General features: G+C 56.0%; 1 protein-coding gene across 1 annotated transcript; it reads left to right on the forward strand.

The window, feature by feature from the left end:
• Positions 1 to 3,886: 3,886 nt before the first annotated feature.
• On the forward strand, positions 3,887 to 16,447 carry DMKN (dermokine). The gene is made up of 12 exons (XM_060289508.1): positions 3,887 to 4,633; positions 4,781 to 5,046; positions 5,165 to 5,224; positions 5,695 to 5,793; positions 9,009 to 9,056; positions 9,244 to 9,291; positions 11,804 to 11,860; positions 12,178 to 12,225; positions 14,370 to 14,441; positions 15,439 to 15,462; positions 15,571 to 15,618; positions 16,157 to 16,447. The coding sequence occupies exons 1-11, from the start codon at positions 4,207 to 4,209 to the stop codon at positions 15,616 to 15,618; spliced, it is 1,197 nt and encodes a 398-aa protein (XP_060145491.1). The 5' UTR covers positions 3,887 to 4,206; the 3' UTR covers positions 16,157 to 16,447.
• The last annotated feature ends 1,496 nt before the right edge of the window (positions 16,448 to 17,943 follow it).

Below are 17,943 nucleotides of genomic sequence, written 5' to 3' on the forward strand. Positions count from 1 at the left end.
AGAAGGGAATTCTTCTTTCAGAAAGTAAAAGCTTTCATTGATTTTATTGTATGCCCATGTTCTTGCTTGGTTGGGGGTCCGGGAAGTGCCAAAGAGATATAGGATAATGAGTATGTGCTGGAGGTCAATCCTGGGAGGCTTCTGGAAGAGAAGAGCTGAGCCAGGACTTAAAGGTGAAAGCGGCATGGCTCAGTCCTGCCTTGAGGCCTGGTGGGCTGCTTGCTCTGCTAAGAGCGTCCTCCCTGCCTCTATGCCTCTGTGTGCCCCACCTCCCCGAACCTCACCCAACCTGAACCTAGGGACGCCTCTGTTACTCTCTCATGGCATGCTGATACCGGTCTTCACAGTGCTGTGACAAGCTGTAATTATATACTTACCTGTTTCATGTCCATTCTCCCCCTAGACTAAGAGGTTCCAGAGGAGGGGTCGAGGCCGGGTACACTTGTCTGGCAACTAGTAGAGGGGAGCCTATTGGCCTGAGCGGACTTGGGAAAGGCCTTGGAATGAGGGTGAGCAAGGACCTGTCACGTGGGCCAGACAGGGAGAGCCAGGCGAGGGCATGAGAGGGAGAGGGCAGTTTCTGCAGTTGTGCAAGAACAGGGAGAGGAGTCTGGGCGGGACCCTCACAGCCATCTTTTATTGGGTGTTCACTCTGGGCTAAGCACTTACAGACATGATTCATTCACCCTCACGACCTCCCTCGAGGTAGGTCCCACGATTATCCCCTTAGACATGGTGAAGCCGAGGCTCAGAGAAGGGAGAGAGTTGAGGGAAGCCACGCAGCTAGTAAGCACTGATGGCCAGCTCCTCGTCCAGAGCAACTACCTGCTGGGGACCTCTGCTGGAGGGGCGGCAGGCTTCCCCCGTGACCCTGGGGTGGGGGAGGGGCTACTTCAAAATAAGTCCCCTTTACCAAGTTCAATCTGACCCCTTTACCTGGGTCAGATTCTGACAGCTCCATTTTTTTTTTTAACCATTTTAATTAATTAATTTATTTATTTTTGGCTGTGTTGGGTCTTTGTTTCTGTGCACGGGCTTTCTCTAGTTGCGGCGAGCAGTGGCTACTCTTCGCTGCGGTGCGCGGGCTTCTCATTGCGGTGGCTTCTCTTGTTGCGGAGCACGGGCTCCAGGCGCGTGGGCTTCAGTAGTTGTGGCACGTGGACTCAGTAGTTGTGGCTTGCGGGCTCTAGAGCGCAGGCTCAGTAGTTGTGGCGCACGGGCTTAGTTGCTCCACGGCGTGTGGGATCTTCCTGGACCAGGGCTCAAACCCGTGTGCCCTGCAATGGCAGGCGGATTCTTAACCACTGTGCCACCAGGGAAGCCCTGACAGCTCCATTTTACCATGATCTTGTATATGATTTTGTATGTTTGTTTAACAGCTCTAGGCCTCAGTTACCTTATCTGTAACATGGGAATAATATTTATCTCTCGAGGTTATAGTGAGGACTACGTGAGATCATGCATGTGAAAGCACCTAGTCTTCTGTTTGGTTCACAACAGGTATTTAATAAATACGGCTTAAGACTGATTTGAGGTGACCCCTCAGGTCCAGGGATGTCTGAGGGTAGTTTTTCCCAGAAGGCAGAACATGGGACTGCTGGTGGCATGGGAGAATTTAGGTGGTTCGTGAGGATGGCTTTGAATAAGTCTGAATCACACAGTGAGAAATTTACTCTTTTCTTAATTCTCTTTGAAGCTTTCTGATTAGATAAAGAGGAAGACTCCATTTCTGTGCTGGTGTGCCTGGAACACCTCTCTCATACTTGCTAATCTCCCTTTTTAACAAAGAGGGTACAGGAGCTGCCGCCAGCTATAATGTAATACGATTGTTTGCTTCTCACTTTGTTTTTCTGGTTCTTTCTATATATGGGCCAGTGAGCCTGGCTTTCCACTTAAGAGTGGTGATATAAAGTATTCTCTTAAAATATACTTAAGAAAGTAAGCTGGCTTAAAGAAAAATATTAGTAACAGAGAAGGGAGAGGGCAGCTCTACACCATGGTGAGGGTGTCCCGCGAAGGAAGTGTGGGAAGGAGTCCTGGAGTCAGTGAGCACACACACCACCTCCTGCCCTGTGGTCCTGCCCCGCGGGAATGGGAAGCAGCAGGCTCAGGGGGCTGGGATGTCCATCGCCAACCCCGGAGGCCTCAGATTTCCTCCTGCTCTCTGCCCCTTACATGGCCCCGGAGCAAAATCCAAACTAATTCTATCCAGGGAAGAATGAGGGCTTCGAAAAGCAGGGGAAGGTCTGAGACACGGAGATGACAGAATACGCTGGAAGCCAGGCTCAGGAATGAGACAGGCTGGGCTTAGCTTTGCCTCTACCGCATACTCACCATGTCCCCTCCGAGCCCCAAGTTCTCGGTCCCTAAATGTGGTGTCTGCTCCTCCACTCCCAGGAACCCCAGGTCCTCCCGTTTGGCACTGCCTTGGGTCACTGGGACTGGGACCCATCGCCGAGTCATCCCATGGGGAGGCAACAGGCTCTGGAGTCAGGGAGGCCATGGGCCCCGGGGTGGGGGATGCTCTCGCCCGTGGGGTTGAGGAAGCGGCCCATGCTCTTGAAACACTGGGAGTGAGGCTGGCAGACAGGCTGAGAATAAGACCGATTCTCCCAGGGCTGTCTGAGCCTTAAAGTGCTTAGTCTGGTGCTGGGCACCTGGATAAACTGCAGCTACAGCGATGATGATGATTTTTATTGTTATTACCCCCACCACTATTATCATCATTAAAGAGTCAGCGATGGGATAATAAGGAGCTAGGAAGGAGCAGCGGAGGACAGACAGGCATTGTGTTTACATCGTGAGAGGTGATGGGTGTTACATGTTGGGGTGAAGGTGTTGGGGTGGAGAGAGAGACTGACGGAGAGACGCTGAGAAAGGCGGATAGAAACCGGCCCCTCCTAACTCGGCGATGAGTCCCAGCGATACAAGGCAGTGCCAAGTGGGAGGGCCTGGGGTTCCTGGGAGTGGAGAAGCAGCCTCGCTCGCTGAGCAGCGATGAGACCTCGGGAGGCTGCCCGAGTTCTGCATCCTGAGCTGGGCCCAGGGGAGAGGGCCACTGGCTGACCCGGGGCTCCTGCCCCTGTGCTGACCCCTCCTCCCTTACCAGTGCCACTCTGGCCCCTCTGGGAGGGGCTGGGGGCAGCAGTGGGGGTGCGCTGGTGTAGTCCCAGCCCTCGCGGCAGGCCGTGAGCTCACACACGTGCCCCCACCAGGCCCGGTAAACAGGATGGGTGCCTGGGTCAGCAGCTCCCTCCCTAGGTCTTCCTCGCCCCCTCATTCCTTGGGGGTGGCCCGCCTGCCTGCCCAGCTCCCCAGCTCCACCCAGCTTTCTCAGCTCAGAGCAGCCGGGATGCTAACTGAGGCGCCCCGATGACCCCTCTCAGGGTCGTAGCCACTTCCTTCCCCGACAGATGCCTGGCGTCCCCACTGAGGGCGGTCTCCTGGGTCCCAGGCTCTCTGTGGCTGGAAGGTGTGGAAGTGTGAGGCAGTCACCTTTAGGTGGCAGTATGGGAGGGGAGAGAGATGGGAGAGACAAAGGCCGATGGAAACGGAGAGGAAGGCTGAGGAAGGGCACCTGCAGCGGCAGGTGGCGTCCTGCCATTCTGGCGTCCCCGACCCAGGCTGACTTATACCTAGGGTGGGTCCTATCCCGCTGGGTTCCCTACCCTCGCCCCCCTGATGAGGTCCTGCCTGATTCCTCTCTCCTAAGTCCCCCCCCCCACACACACACCACCTCTAGGAGACACTACCAGCCTATCACCTCAGATGCGACCTCCTACCCTGCGCCCCAGACTCCTGGGGTTGGGAAATGGGAACACTTTGGCACCGGTCTCATCCCATTTCCCCCTCCCTCCCTGATGCACGGGCTCCCTCTCTGTTTCGACACAGGCTCTCAGGCTCACAATTACAGCTCACCTATGGGTGGCTGGGCCTGAGTCACTGTGGGGAGGGACTCTGGGCTGCCCAGCCCTGCCACCTTCTTCCAAGCTACAGTATAAGGAGTAGCAGCGGGGACAAGGGCTGTGGGAAAACAGGAACATCTGGGAAAGGAGAGAGAAGACTGCAGACCTAGAGGAAGGGAGAACGAGAAGTCAGAAGGAAGGAGAGAAGGGAGGAGGGCACGCAGACGCAGGGAAAGAGAAAGGGCAAGCGAGTAAACTTGGGTGGGAAGAAGACACTCAGGAGAGAAGGAACGAGGCAGAGATGAAGCTACAGGGGTGTCTGGCCTGCCTCCTGCTGGCCCTGTGCCTGGGCAGTGGGGAGGCTGGCCTACTGCTGAGTGGAGGGGAGAGCTCTGGAGCAGGGGCCATGGAGACCACTGGACACGGGGCGGGAGAGGCCATCAAGCACGGAGTCGGGGAGGCCACTGGCGGAGGGGATGGAGAGGCAGCAGGTTCTGGAGTCAAGGAGACCATGGGCCCCGGCGTGGGGGATGCTCTCGCCCGTGGGGTTGAGGAAGCGGCCCATGCTCTTGGAAACACTGGGAGTGAGGCTGGCAGACAGGCTGAGAATGTCATTCAGCACGGAGTGGACGCTGCCCACAGCTCCTCGCAGGGGATGCCTGGCGGCAACGGTGCTTTGGTGAGTGGCTGGAAGCCGGGTGTGGAAATGGGAGGCTGCGGGCAGCTGGGTTGAGAGTCCTGGGAAGCAGTTAATAGGAGGAAGGGCTCCCTTATTGGTGGCTGTCTGGGCCAGTTTCCTTCTACGTTAGGCATCCCTCCCCCACCACCCTGAGGTCTCTCTCCACCTGCTTCTCCCTGTGGCTTCTCTATCTGAGTTGCTCTGCCTGTCCTACCCCATCCCAGAGGGAGGTGGCCACACACACTCAGTGCGGCCACGTTGTTCTTGCAGGGAACCAATGGGCAGCCTCCATCTGGAGGCCATGGCTCCTCTGGCTCTCCAGGCAATCCTGGAGGTCCAGGGATTCCCTGGGACCAGGTGTATTCTGGAGGCTCAGGTGGCAGCTTTGGGACCAACTCTCAGGGAGGCTCCTGGGGCCATGAAGGCTATGGAGGGGCATACAACCTAGGCACCAACACTCAGGTACATCAGGACATCACCCTGGCCCTGATGCCTGCCACCTCCCTCCCTTCAAGCCCACACTTTTGGCGTTTCCCCCGTGTCCTTCCCGATCCCATGCTCAGTCTCACCCTCCCTGCAGGCAGATGTGGCCCAACCTCCTTATGGCTCAAGGAGAAGCAGCGACAACCCAAATGCAGAGGTAAGAGGAAGAGTCTGTTTGGATGCGTGTGATAGAAAGTGGGAGAGACGAAGAGGAAAGAAAGATGGGCAGGGGAGGGGTTGAGGGAAGAGGCAGATAGGACAGGGGAGAGATAGGTGTGGGGAGGAGGCTTGGAAGAGTGAGATGGGCATGGAAGAGAGATGCGATGGGAAAGAAGGCCAAGCCAGGGAAGCAGGAGAGCCTGGCCTGTGGGGATGGCTTTGACTGAAGTCTCAAACCTCACCCGTCCCCTTCCCTCTGCAATGCACCAACCGCCCACCATCTGGCTCAGGTGGAAGCTCTAGCAACTCTGGGGTAAGAGGACAGGACAACCTGGGGCATTCTGCAGAAATTCTGCTCCCCTCAGACCGGGCGGGAAATAGTCCTGAGCAAGGGAGGCCGGGGAGAGAGGAAAGCAATCTCGGTGTCCTCATCTTTAGACCTCACTCTGATCTCTTCCTGACCCTCAGGGAAGCAGCAGTGATGGCAGGAACAGCGGTGGCAGCATCAGTGGTGGCAGCAGCGGCGGCAGCAACAGCAGCAGCGGTGGCAGTTCTGAGCTCCACTGGGTAAATTCTCCTTTGTTGAAGGCAGAGGTGGGGCCCCTGGTGGTCCCTGCTGAGGAAACCCACTCCGAGGTCTTCCCGAAAGCTGCCAGCCCCAGGGTAGGTGGCGTCACCGGAGCTGTCATCCTGGGCTCCCTCAGCTTCTGTTCCCCACCTTCCCAGCCTCACCAGGAAGTGTGGCTTAAATGTGCCCTCTAATTTCCAGAAGAGGTGCCCTGCCTACGGTGCTCACTCTAGCCCCTCGTCATCCACTCCCTGATGCCGGGGCTGCCCTGTCTCCCGTCTGACCTCTATTTCTGCAGGCGTGTCCACTTGGCGAATTGGACTAGAGCTGGGGTAGTGGATGGAGCAAGAGAGGTGGGCACAGGGAAACATGACACTTGTTTGGGAAGCTCCCAGGAGGATTGGGGCAGAACCGCACGTGGAAACTTAAGGACATTTACAGAGCTGAGGTGTGGACGCTAACAAATACAGTGTCCCTACGTGAGGGGTGAGAGGGCCAGGAGGGGACCACTACCTGGCAGCCGGATTGGGGTAGAACTCCCATCAGGGGTCCTGCTGAGAGGGGGCACAGCTGGCTTCCTTGGGGATCTGGGAAAGGCCTCAGGCAAGAGGAGGGTCTCAGGCAAGAGCAAGCCAAGTGTTAATTTACTGCTCCCTGTATTACCTGCTTCCCCTCCCCCCACCTACAACTGACCCTTCGAAAACTCTAGAAATTTTGATCAAGGCGGTTACTCCCAGGTAAGGATTCTAGGGGTCCCTTCTCCTTTCTAGGTTCCAGGAGAGGGTGAGGGGTGAGGAGAGGCAGGAGGAGGGCCGAAGGAGCCCCAGGGTGCCAGGGTCACGGCTCTTATGAAGTTGGTCTCCAGTGGCTTTTCCACCCCTGGCATGAAGTGGAGGTTGGACGGCAGCAGCTCAGAATCCCCCAATTACCCCACATTTCCAAATACACGTGGCCACACCTACCCTTCTCCGTGCCCCGAATAACTTCCTTCCGTGACTGACCGGCTGAAGATGGGACAGTGTGGAGCTTGGGCAGGGCGTGAAAATATCATAGTGCCTATTATGGGATGACTTCCTATTTTGGGAACAATTTGGGCCCTTCCAAGCCCTTTGGAGACCCCACATGGACTCTCGCTTTCCCTTGCTGGGATACAATACCAGCTCCTCCTTGGGTAGCAGGGGTGGAAGTGGTGGGAACAAACCCGAGGTGAGCGTCTGGCGAGGGCGTGTCTGTGCAGATCTGCCCCAAACGGTGGGAAGGAAAACAAGAGGCATTGAGGGATGGGCGGGGAACGGGCTGACTGCCGCCGGGTCGGCGGACCCGGGCCAGCCACGGAGTTAAAATACTGCAGTCTGGGGATTGGACTAGGTGTCTTCGTGGGACATGAGAGTTTCTCTTTCTCTCTCCCGCCGTGCGATAATCCACGCAGTGAAGTCCACGTGTCCGGGGAATCTGGGGGTCAGGTGAGAGGCGAACTTGCAGTGACGGCAGCTCATCACGGCAGCTGTGCGCCCTCCTCAAGGCAACTCCGCTCCGGCCCCCCGTCCTAAGGCTAGCTCTGGTCCCAACCCCCTCTCTGGGGAATTTACAATCTAGAGGGAAGAAACCAAACACATGCTCCTGAAAAGACTAACCAGCTCCGAAGTAATAATTAATTGCAGATCCTTACACGATATGCCTCACTTTATACCACAGATGGGGCTGTGAAAAATCGTATGAAAACCAATCCTTCTAGAAACATGATTGTTTCAAACGTCCTATACCCTGCGGGGAAACAGTATTCGGGTGACTTCTCTGAAGGACTTTGGAAACAGTGTTTCGAGAGCGTACATGGAAACAGTGTTTCGAGAGCGTACATGGAAACAGTGTTTCGAGAGCGTACATGGAGACTGTTTCCAGAGCGTACATGGAAACAGTGTTTCGAGAGCGTACATTTCCCTCCTAGTTATTCTGGAAATCTGCCTCTCCCTCAGCAACGGCTGTGCTGACAGAGGAAGTGTTGGCTAAGGCTCACAGGAATCACCTAGAGGTCTTGTGAAAATACAGATTCGCATTCAGCAGGGCTGGGGTGGGGCTGAGATTCTGGTTTCTAACAGGCATTCTGGAGAGGCTGCCAGCCCGTGCCCCGGGGTTGAGTGGGGCCCACAGGGCGAGGAGCACGCCTAACGGGGAGGAGGAGGCGAGGGGTGGTGATGCCACCTGGAAGGCTCTCGGGAGAGCTCCTTGCATATCAGGGATACTAACCTTTCCTGGGTAGACAGGTTTTAAGGAACCCTCTCCCAGTTTGTAATTCTATTTCTAGTTTTATACTACCAAAGTCTTCAATATATCATGAGGTGAAAAAACAGACAAAAATGACAGAATCATCAAGGGGGTATTTTTTTAAACCATATTTAAGAAGGCAGGGTTGACAAGTGGAAAGGCAGCGAACTTTGATTCAGAAGATGGGGGGTTCAAACGCCAGCTGCGTTACCTGTCATCTGTGTGTCATCAGGCAAGTCGATTAACCTCTCTGAGCCCAGGCTCCCTCTTGGGTAACATGGGGACAGCAAAGCCTAACTTTTCACCCCCCTCAGTTACTGCAGCGCTTTCTGCATCATAATCACATCAGGGTGGTTCAGAGTCCCAACACTGGAGTCTGACACGGAGACAGATGCTGAGAAAAGCTGTTGGACAGCCCTACGTTTCAGTTTCTCCATCTGTACAGTGGAGGCATCTCCACGTGGGAAAGAGGCGGGTGGAGGTGCAGTGCCCCGCGCACAGTGGGACTACATATTGGCTACTAGCAGTGTTTGCGGGGGGCAGGGCATGGGGGGGGAGCACGAATATGGATATGATTCGAGGGACTGGGTGGGGTTATTCTGCTGAGCAAGTAGCGAGTCAGTCCAGGAAGGCTTTCTGGAGGTGGGGCTCTTAGGTACTGTGTTGAGAAGAGGAGAAGGTGGCTTGACCAGAGGCGGAGAAGGGTGGGCCAGGAGTGGGATGATAGGTGGCGTGCTCGACAGGATGTAGAGCTTGACCATCAGCTCCCTTTTCCCCACCCAGGGGCAAGGGTCTGGTGGGGGAGGGGAAGCTGTCAATAGAACCAACATCTTGGTGAATGAGGACGTCACTCCTCCTTGGGCTGCCTCCGCCCGACACCCACATCTCCTGCCCCTGCCTCGTGCTCACAGCTGGGTCCTTACTCTCATCCCATTTCTCATCCGTCCCTTAGAACTCTCAGCTGTTTCCTGGGCTCTTCGGCTTGGACACTTTCTGGAAGGTGAGTTCGACAAGAGTGCTCTGCTCGCTCTCCTTTGCAAAATCAAACCTCTGTCCCTTGGTCCCACAGGCTGAAGTCTTCTTTCTATAATGACTGTCAGCAGTGGCCCTTGACCTCTCTTGTCCTGGGGCCCTGAGCCAATTACATGATGACCCAATTTGGTCATTCTCCTTCTTTTTCTCTGCAGAATTTAAAATCCAAGCTGGGTTTCATGAACTGGGACACCATCAGCAAGGTAAGGGCTGGAAGGCCGTTCATTCTGATCTTTGTGGGAGAAGGGATATAGAGAAGAAAGCTAAACCCTTGCTTGGTGAGCCAGGGAGCAATGATGATGGTCACGAAGACAGCATTCCAGCCAGTGCTTCAAAAAGAAAAGATGAAAACAAGGAGGAAGGACAGCAGAGACCTGAAAAGAGAGGGGGAAATTGCAAGCAGCTGGGAGTGGGGGGACCAGGAGGCAATGGGCCTCTTTCATGTCTCAACATGCAGACCCGAACTGGTCTGAACCTCAGTTTCCCCTTTGACACCAGAAGGTTAAGGGGAGAGTCAGTAGGCCTAATCCTCAGGAACCAGAGGCAGAGGTAGGGGACGGACCGAATCATCAGGTGAAGCTAAAAGACCACCTGAGGACTGATGCCCGGAGAGATGGGGAAAGGAAGCGAACACGCCAAGAGCCTGGCGGTGTCGTGAGTCCGGGTCCTGCACATATGCAATGTTAGGAGTCGCTTGGGGCCCAGAACCTGCTTCTCCTTCCTCCCCGCCCACCCCTTCCTCCTGCAGCGGAAGCCCTGGTCAAGCTGATTTGACACCAGAATAGCAGATGTACCTCCAGAGCAGAGGGTGTGGACTGAGAGAGGAGGCGAAGAACAAACAAACAATCCAGATACCAAAGGCAGAAGCTGCAATCTGCGGGCCACTGACTGTTTGATTCATTTTTAAAGAACAGTATGGCAACACCGGGCCCCTCTTGGTCAGACTCCCACCGCCCACCACAGTTCTTCTAGCCGCCCGCCTGGCTCCTGTGAGCAGCGTAGTTTCTGACCCTTCACGTAAAAGAAGGCAGACTAGGACCCCTGCCCTCCAGAACGTGTGAGGGAGGGGGTTGGTGGCAGGTGGGGAGGCAAAGGGACAGCCCTCAAGAACGTCACTTTCTGGCAGTAAGGTGGGGAGTGAAAGACAGGAGATGCAGAAGCTCCCAGGTACAGCAGAGTCCTGTTTTGGATGCACAAAATAGACTGTTTTGTTCTGTTTCGTAAAGAACTGTCTCTGGTAGGGGTGAGACGCCCTACCATGGACCACGGGGAGACCAGGCCCCTGAGCATGGGGCACTTAGGGTCTGATGGGAGAACCAGGGCACACACAGATACTTCCCAGAGGGCCAGAGGACTGACAGCCAAACGTTTTTGCACATCCAGGGGGGCAGTAAGGGGAGTGCTTGCAGTCAGGCGGCATTCATTTGGGGTGGCTCCCCCGAGGATCGGATCTCCTAGGGAAGGGGCAGCACAGAGGTGGGCAGAGAAGAGGATGGAGCGTCCCCAGCTCCTTCACGGCGGAGGGAGGGGCGACGAGGCAGCCGAGGACTTCAGCCAGGGTGAGGAGTAAGGAGGGGGGACCAAACGTTCCTGGCAAGTATGGGGGCGGGGTGGGTTTCAAGCCCAAGCTGGACTCTCTGGATTTGCCCCGATGACTGCCGTGGGCCAAAAGGTCCCTGCGGATTTCCGGAGCAGGGGTCCAATCTACCCTTGGCTAGGTGCACGAGTCCCTGAATTCCTAGTCATTGACCTCCCCCTTAGGACTAATTTCTTTGCTCAGGACCAGAGGAGTTTTCACACCCCGTGACCTCCAGATGAATGGGGGCCCCACCCATTCTCTTTTTTAAAAAATTTTTATTTAGTTTTAATTTTTATTTTTGGCTGCGTTGGGTCTTCGTTGCTGTGTGTGGTCTTTCTCTAGTTGCGGAGAGCGGGGGCTACTCTTCATTGCCGTGCGCAGGCTTCCCATTGCGGTAGCTTCTCTTGTTGCAGAGCACGGGCTCTAGGTGCGTGGGCTTCAGTAGTTGTGGCACGTGGGCTCAGTAGTTGTGGCTCGTGGGCTCTAGAGCACAGGCTCAGTAGTTGTGGCGCACAGGCTTAGTTGCTCCGTGGCATGTGGGATCTTCCCGGACCAGGGCTCGAACCCATGTCCCCTGCATTGGCAGGCGGATTCTTAACCACTGCGCCACCAGGGAAGTCCCCCTGACCAAGGAAGCCACTGTCTCCCCACTAATCTCAACTCTGGTCCTTGAAATAAATATCAGCTCTCCCACACTCCTGGTGTCTCCTCCTTTCTTACATCTCCACTGTTGTTCCAGGAGGGGTTAGGAAGGGGAGACTTCAGCCCTACAGCTTTGGGAGATGGGCTGGAGGTGGCGTGACAGGTGCAAAGGTGGGCATGTCAGGGGCAGGTTCTGGTCCTGAGGTTTTGCCACAGCTGTGTTCTGCCTGAGGCCGGGGGGTAAATGGGGCTAGAGAAGAATGGTGTCGTGTGCTGTGTATGTGGCGGAGGGGTGGTCAGTGGCTCCAGAGACCTAGCTTCTCTCTCCTTGTTTCCAGAAACAGTTTTCTGGTGTCCCTAAAGACACCCAGCTCCCCCTGGACCTTAGTCACAGTGAATCCTGTAGGCTGAGGAATGGTGGTCGCAGGAGCAGAGGGGCTTAGGTGAGCAGGGGTCAGACTCCCTGCTCACCTGTTCCCCACTTTCATCCACAGAACCAAATCCCAGACCTCAGGACTCGCATCTTCCTCTACTTCTGTCGACTCTGGGAGGTAGGAGAATTCTCCGTCTTTGAAGAACTGAGGATCCTGGTCATCCTGTCCCTTTCCCCTCCCTCCCTCAAGGCAGCTACCCCTCCCTCCAGCCTACTTGTCACAAAATTCCCCCTCTTCTCACTTTTGAGATAGGTAATCTCAGCCAAGTCTTATCACCAATGCCACCAGAAATGCTGACACCCTCAGTCTCTGGTAGGCTTATCTTTATCTAACCCCAAACTACACCCAGCGCCAAACTTTCCCAACCAGCTGCCCCCCTCCACCCTTGGAATTCTCTTTCCTCATGGCCCACTCATCTCTCCTTCTCCCTCCAGAAGTTCAAACAAAGCACTCCTTTCTTGAACTGGAAAGCAATTACTGAGGTAAGGGCAGTGGGACCCCTCATTTCAGGGTCGGGAAGCTCAGCTCTGAGGACGTGGGGTTCTGGGCCCTGGGCAGTGGCTTGCAGGTTCTGTTCCGGTTCCTCCCCATCCCTGCTGAGGGGGGGTGCCTTGCTCCCTTCCCACTTTCCTCCCTTCCCACTTTCCTCCCTCTGCGCAACGCCTCACCCGTGGAGGTGGGATGGGAGAGGGAAGCTGTGAGTCACTGAAGAAGGAGCAGAGTGGGAGGTCCTCCCTGGGATAAAAGCCGAGGTCCAGGGTTAGGGCCTCCACAGGCACAAGATCATGAAGCCAGCCACTGTCTCCGCCTGCTGCTGTTCCGGCTGGGCGTGGCCTGGCTTGGGGGAAGCCACAGCTGCCGTGAGCAGGTGGAGGGGACCATGGGGTGGGGAAGAGGGAGGGACCTGGGACTGGGGCCAACTCTCAGAGCTGGAAAGGGGTCACTAAGGAGGAAAGTTGAAGGGCGGCGGGAGGGCAGTGTGCATGGGGGGAGGACGGAGGGTCATGGTCGAGTGCAGGCAGCTGCAGGGGGTCTGATTATCTGGGTTCTGGGAAGGATGGGCAGGGCCTCTGGGTCCTGTCAAAGGCCACACGTCCATTCCGCATGGCCAGTGGCCTTCGGGAATCAGGACGCTTGGGCACTGAGGCAAGGGCTGCCCACTCACTTGTCCATGTGGGCACGTGAGGCTGGACAGATGGGGCCACATTGTCTGATTTTTCAAGAAAAGCTAGAAATCTGGTTTTCAACTAATTTAATTTAAACATGTGGACCAAAAGCAAAAAATGTCCGGAGGCCCACGGCCTGCCAGTTTGTGCCCACGGTGTAAGGCCTAATAGTGGGTTAGAATTCAGGTCTGGGTAAGGCAGAGAGTTAAGCCAGACTTGGGAAGAACATTCTGACCCTGAGAGAGAGAGAGAGAGTGAGTGAGTGAGTGAGTGTGTGTGTGTGTGTGTTTCTAGTAGAGAAGTGACAATGGCAGGAACTAAACTTCCCTCCTACTGAGGAGATTCTCCTCTTGCCTCGATCGGGGCAGGGGAGGTGGCCAGCGCACCTGCAGTGCTTCTTAAGGGGACTCCATCTCCTTTCTTGTATTTCTCCCCTTCCTTTCTCTCCTTTGACCCAGAGCTAACCTAACGTACTCCACTTCGCCTCTATGAATAACAGACCATCCTTCCAAGGACCGTATAGAGAACAGCATTTGGGAACAGGGATTAAAAGGCCTGTGAGGGGAGCGGGGTTTGCTGCAGGCAGAAGGCGGGCTGGGGCTGAGGTGCCCAGCTCTGCCCCGGGAGCTTGTGCGGGTACCGCTCATTTGTTATTCTAGCTCCGGCTCCAGGTGCCTGGGTGGCGGAGGTGTTGCCAACCCGTTCTCTACCCTGGCTGCCCAATGCTGAGTGTAGAGATCTGTCCTGTGTCTATCTGGGCCATCAGTTTCCTCCAGGCCTTCTCTGTAGGCAGCGCTTATCACAGACCACTGAGAGGGGTGGGGTGGGCTGGGCGGGATGCTGGGGCTCTAAAGGGAGGGCAGAGCCTGGGTGGTGGGATGCTGGAGCCTCGAGAGTCCAGCAAGGCCTGAAGCACCACGGAGCCACCCTCACCGCGGCGCCCTCTCCCTTTGCATCCGTGTGTCATCAGACCAGAGGAGGGTAGGCGCTGCTGGTCAGGTGAGCCCCTCCCTCAGGAGGCCCTAGAAGGTCCCTGGTTCCTCTCAGCCTTGCTCCCGGGTCTGGCCAATCTGCAGTTCTCTCTCCCCATGCCCCCCGTTCTGTAATTTTCTCAGCCTGGCACAGGATGCCAGGATGCGGCAGCTGTAGCTTCTAAGGTAACTGCCACCCGACCACCTGATTCAGACTTCACTTCTTTCCTTGGTCTCCTCGCCTCACCTCCCCAGGGACACTTGAGGAGCTGGGAGAGGTGGAGAGGGACGAGAGAGGCAGGGCCATCTGGGCTGGGACCATAAAGCGAGGTGAGGGCGTGGACTCTGGCTCAAGGAGATTCTGTAGAAGAAAACACATGACACAAGGAGGGGAGGAGGCAGGGGCTTCGAGAAAGGTCCAGCCAGGGCCGGGATGTGGGAGCAAAATGCCTTCATCCCTTCTCTCCCGCCCCCTGCTTCCTTCCGCAGAACTACGATTATAACCAGCAGAAATACCCTACTGCCAGTGGGGGGCAGCACTCAGCCCAGATCCCCACTAAGGTAAGGCTTGCAACCTTCCTGACTCCCACTGCACGGGGTCTGCCTGGGGGTGACAGGGGAGGCCTTCACTGCCAAGGTCCTCTGGGTAGGCTAGCTGAGGCCGAATCCTGTTCGCTTTGATAGTCATGTCTCCCCACCCCTGTGCAGGGGGACTCCAGCTCCCTGAGAGCAGTTTGGAAGAGAAGGGTAGAAGGGTCACACCCACTCACTCAGAAAAGGTTCTAGGGGAGCCGTGGGTGCATCGCCTGCCATGGAGAAAACTGGGACCCAAATCCTCTCAGTGAGGAATATAAGGCTCAAAAAAAAAAAAAAAAAAAATCACACGACACACGGCAAAACAGACAGACAGGTTTCCTTGGTCTGCTGACCTTTCTTGGGGAGAGGAGGCCAGCCCAGAGACTCTTGGTTGGTGGGAAAATAAATGCTTCCTTTCACAAAGGAGATAACAGGAACAATGTGACGATTTTGTTTTATACGGGTGCAAAGAAAACAATCTGATAAATTCAGTAAATGAATGTGCTACATACTAATTAGGCTGGTTAGAAACGCACAAACAGGCAGTATTATCCCTCCATCTCTCAGAGTAATAAAGCCCCTGCCCTTGGGGAGAGGACTTCTACTGAGAGATCAGAAACTAGCTGCTGACTGAAAGGAGGTGAAGATGTAGTTAACACTACCTGTGGGTATCCACTTCTGCCCATTGCTCGTGGCCAATTTCTATCCCCCTAGCAGGCAGAGGGAGACCTACCTTTCCTCTTTTCACCCCCCTTGGTCAGTGTGTGCTCAGGGACCATATTCAATATCATCTTGGGTAAAATGCACTCAGGGTGAGATATCTGCTGTGGCTGAAGGGCCACAATCAGACCAAAGGACCTTTGGGGTGATCCTGACCTGAGCCTGTCCCCGCCATGGGCCCTTCCTGAGCCCTAAGGACATGGTCGAGAACAGAGAGGGCACCGAGGTCCTCACCTCACCTCCTCTGATCTTCTCTTTACAGTGCGGAGTCACGGTTTCTTCCTCGGTAAGTACTGGGGCAGAGAAAATCCGGCTGGCGAGAGAAGGGGTCTGAGGCCAGAGGGTGTGCCGGGGACGGCGCTCTGTCCACTCAGACATTCTCCTCGTCCTGCAGGCTTCCCGGGCGCGACCTGACCTGCTGCAGTGGGTGAAGTTTTGGTAGGTGAGTGTCAGTGAGCTGTGCAAGGCTGCAGCCAGGAGCTGAGGCCTGCCGCCCCGGGGGTGGGCGGGGGGAGGGAGGGCTGGGGGCTTGGCCCTCCCTTTGCTCTGGGTGGACACACTAAAGGTATTAAGGAGGAGACCCCAGCGTGGGGTGTGGAGAAAAGCTCATGAGAAGATGACCTAGAACACTCGGAACACCCTCTGAGTGCTGGGTAGTGGCCTGACAGAGGCAGGGCCAGAGAACAGCAAGGCAGGCTCGGTTAAGCAGTGGGAACAGGATAGGCATTGTAGGGCGGGGGCGGGGGGGACTGTAGTGAGGGGCACCTTTCGGGTTTAAAGGCTCAGAGGCAGAAAGACGCGAGTCGCCGGTGGGGAAGAGGTAATATTTGTTTTAGGGAGGAGTGAAAGTGAGGGGACCGCAGGTGACATGGGCAGGACACGAGGGAACTGTGGGCGCAGAAGCTGGGTGAGAGGATGCCTGGTTTCAGCAGCTCTAGGAATGGCCGTGTTCTACCATTTTCTCTTTTCTTGTCTTCTAGACAATCACTTGCAACTGCGACCGAAGCCCTGAGAACCATCAGTCATCAAGGGACCTGACTGTGCCCCTCCCCCAGCTCTTGGTATGGGTGCTAACACCTGCGTTTTCCAGGTTGGGTACCTATCTGTCCATCCCTTGTTTCCTCCCACCCACTGTGGTGTCTCCTTGACCGTCAGCCTCAGTGGACACACCAGCCATTGCTTCTTCACCTGCTCCATTTTGTGACCTGAAGTTACCGTGACAGAAATTCAGGAGGCGCCTCCTACTTTAGAGTTTCTCTGTGGAAATAAAACATGAGTCTTGTTTCCCTAAGACTTTGGCAAATTTTTTTTTTTTTTTTTTTTGCGGTACACGGGTGTCTCACTGTTGTGGCCTCTCCCGTTGCGGAGCACAGGCTCCGGACACGCAGGCTCAGCGGCCATGGCTCACGGGCCCAGCCGCTCCACGGCATGTGGGATCCTCCCGGACCGGGGCACGAACCCGTGTCCCCTGCATCGGCAGGCGGACTCTCAACCACTGCACTACCAGGGAAGCCCAACTTTGGCAAATTTTATTCTTTAATACTACACTGATGGCCTGGATCAGGGAGGAGGGAAGAGGGAGGTTCAGGGGCAGGTAACTCGCCTTCTTCCTGAGAGGGGTATACAGGATGGGCCGAGAGAGAGAAGACTGGGACGTCCTGATGAGAAGTAGCGGATCTCACCGGGCCTGGGTTTCTCCATCTGTGAAAAATCATCTTTGCCCAATTTACATGTGACTAGCAGGCTTACTGCACTTGGAGCAGTCACGGATGTTCCGCTGGCCTGAAAAAGCCACAGGGGAGCTACTGAAATCAGGAGGGGGGAGCTAAGGGGCTCTTCCAAGAGAGGAGACCCATCCTGGAGGGTCAGGGCAGGGCAGAAGGAAGAGCGAAGGAAGAGCGTGGGACCGGCAGAGAATACGCCGCAGCCTCAGCCTTGTGCACACGCCAAGGTGTGGACAAGGGTGAGTCTGGGTTGATGTGTTTAGGAAGCTGGGGGGAGTGGCGAGTCCCCAGTCCCTCGTCACATGCCGTAGAGGCTCTCCAGGAGACAGAGGGGTGGTGAAAAACTTCTACTCCATTCATGCACCAGGGAAACAGCCAGAAGCTGGGGCTCAGGCTGAGCCCGGGCTGATCACCAGCGGAGGAGCCCTGGGCACGGGGCGGGGAGTCTGTGCTTAGCGTCTCTGAGCAAAGTCCCGCCAAGCCCACACAGTGAGCCTAAACGAAGGGGCCCCACCGCTCTCTGACACCTCGGAGGTCCTTGACCGCCTCTGGCGGACCCAGGAAATGAAAGGAGGACGGGAAGCACCCTGCCAGCTTCAGTGACGCCCTCAGAGATTGCAAGTTCCCCGAGGGCACGACCGCTGTCTGCCTCGATCACTGTTGCGTTCCCAGGGCTTAGCACAGGGGCTGGCACAGGGTGGGCCTCGAACGGTTGATGAATAAATGAAAGAAGTCGGGCCCCAGAAGGACTTGGGGGAACCAATTTGATGTGCATCCTCTTCTCACTTCTGTCCTTAAACTGCGGCTCCTGCCTTCTGTTCACCTTGGGTTTCACCTGGGAAGGGAGGGCCTTGCACTACCTCCTCGCAGCCACAGGGAAGAGAGCGCGGTCCGTCCCGGGGCCTGAGGCTCAGTCCTTCCCGCTGACTGACAGCGGGCTTCCTGGGGTGTGGGGTGAGGGCTACAGACTGCTGGACCTCGGGTCTCCACGTGCCGGTCCCTGAGGGACTGAGGGAGAAGCTGAAGGGGTCAACATTGTTTCT

This window comes from Globicephala melas, chromosome 19 (assembly GCF_963455315.2).
Source record: "Globicephala melas chromosome 19, mGloMel1.2, whole genome shotgun sequence".
Lineage (NCBI taxonomy): Eukaryota > Metazoa > Chordata > Mammalia > Artiodactyla > Delphinidae > Globicephala > Globicephala melas.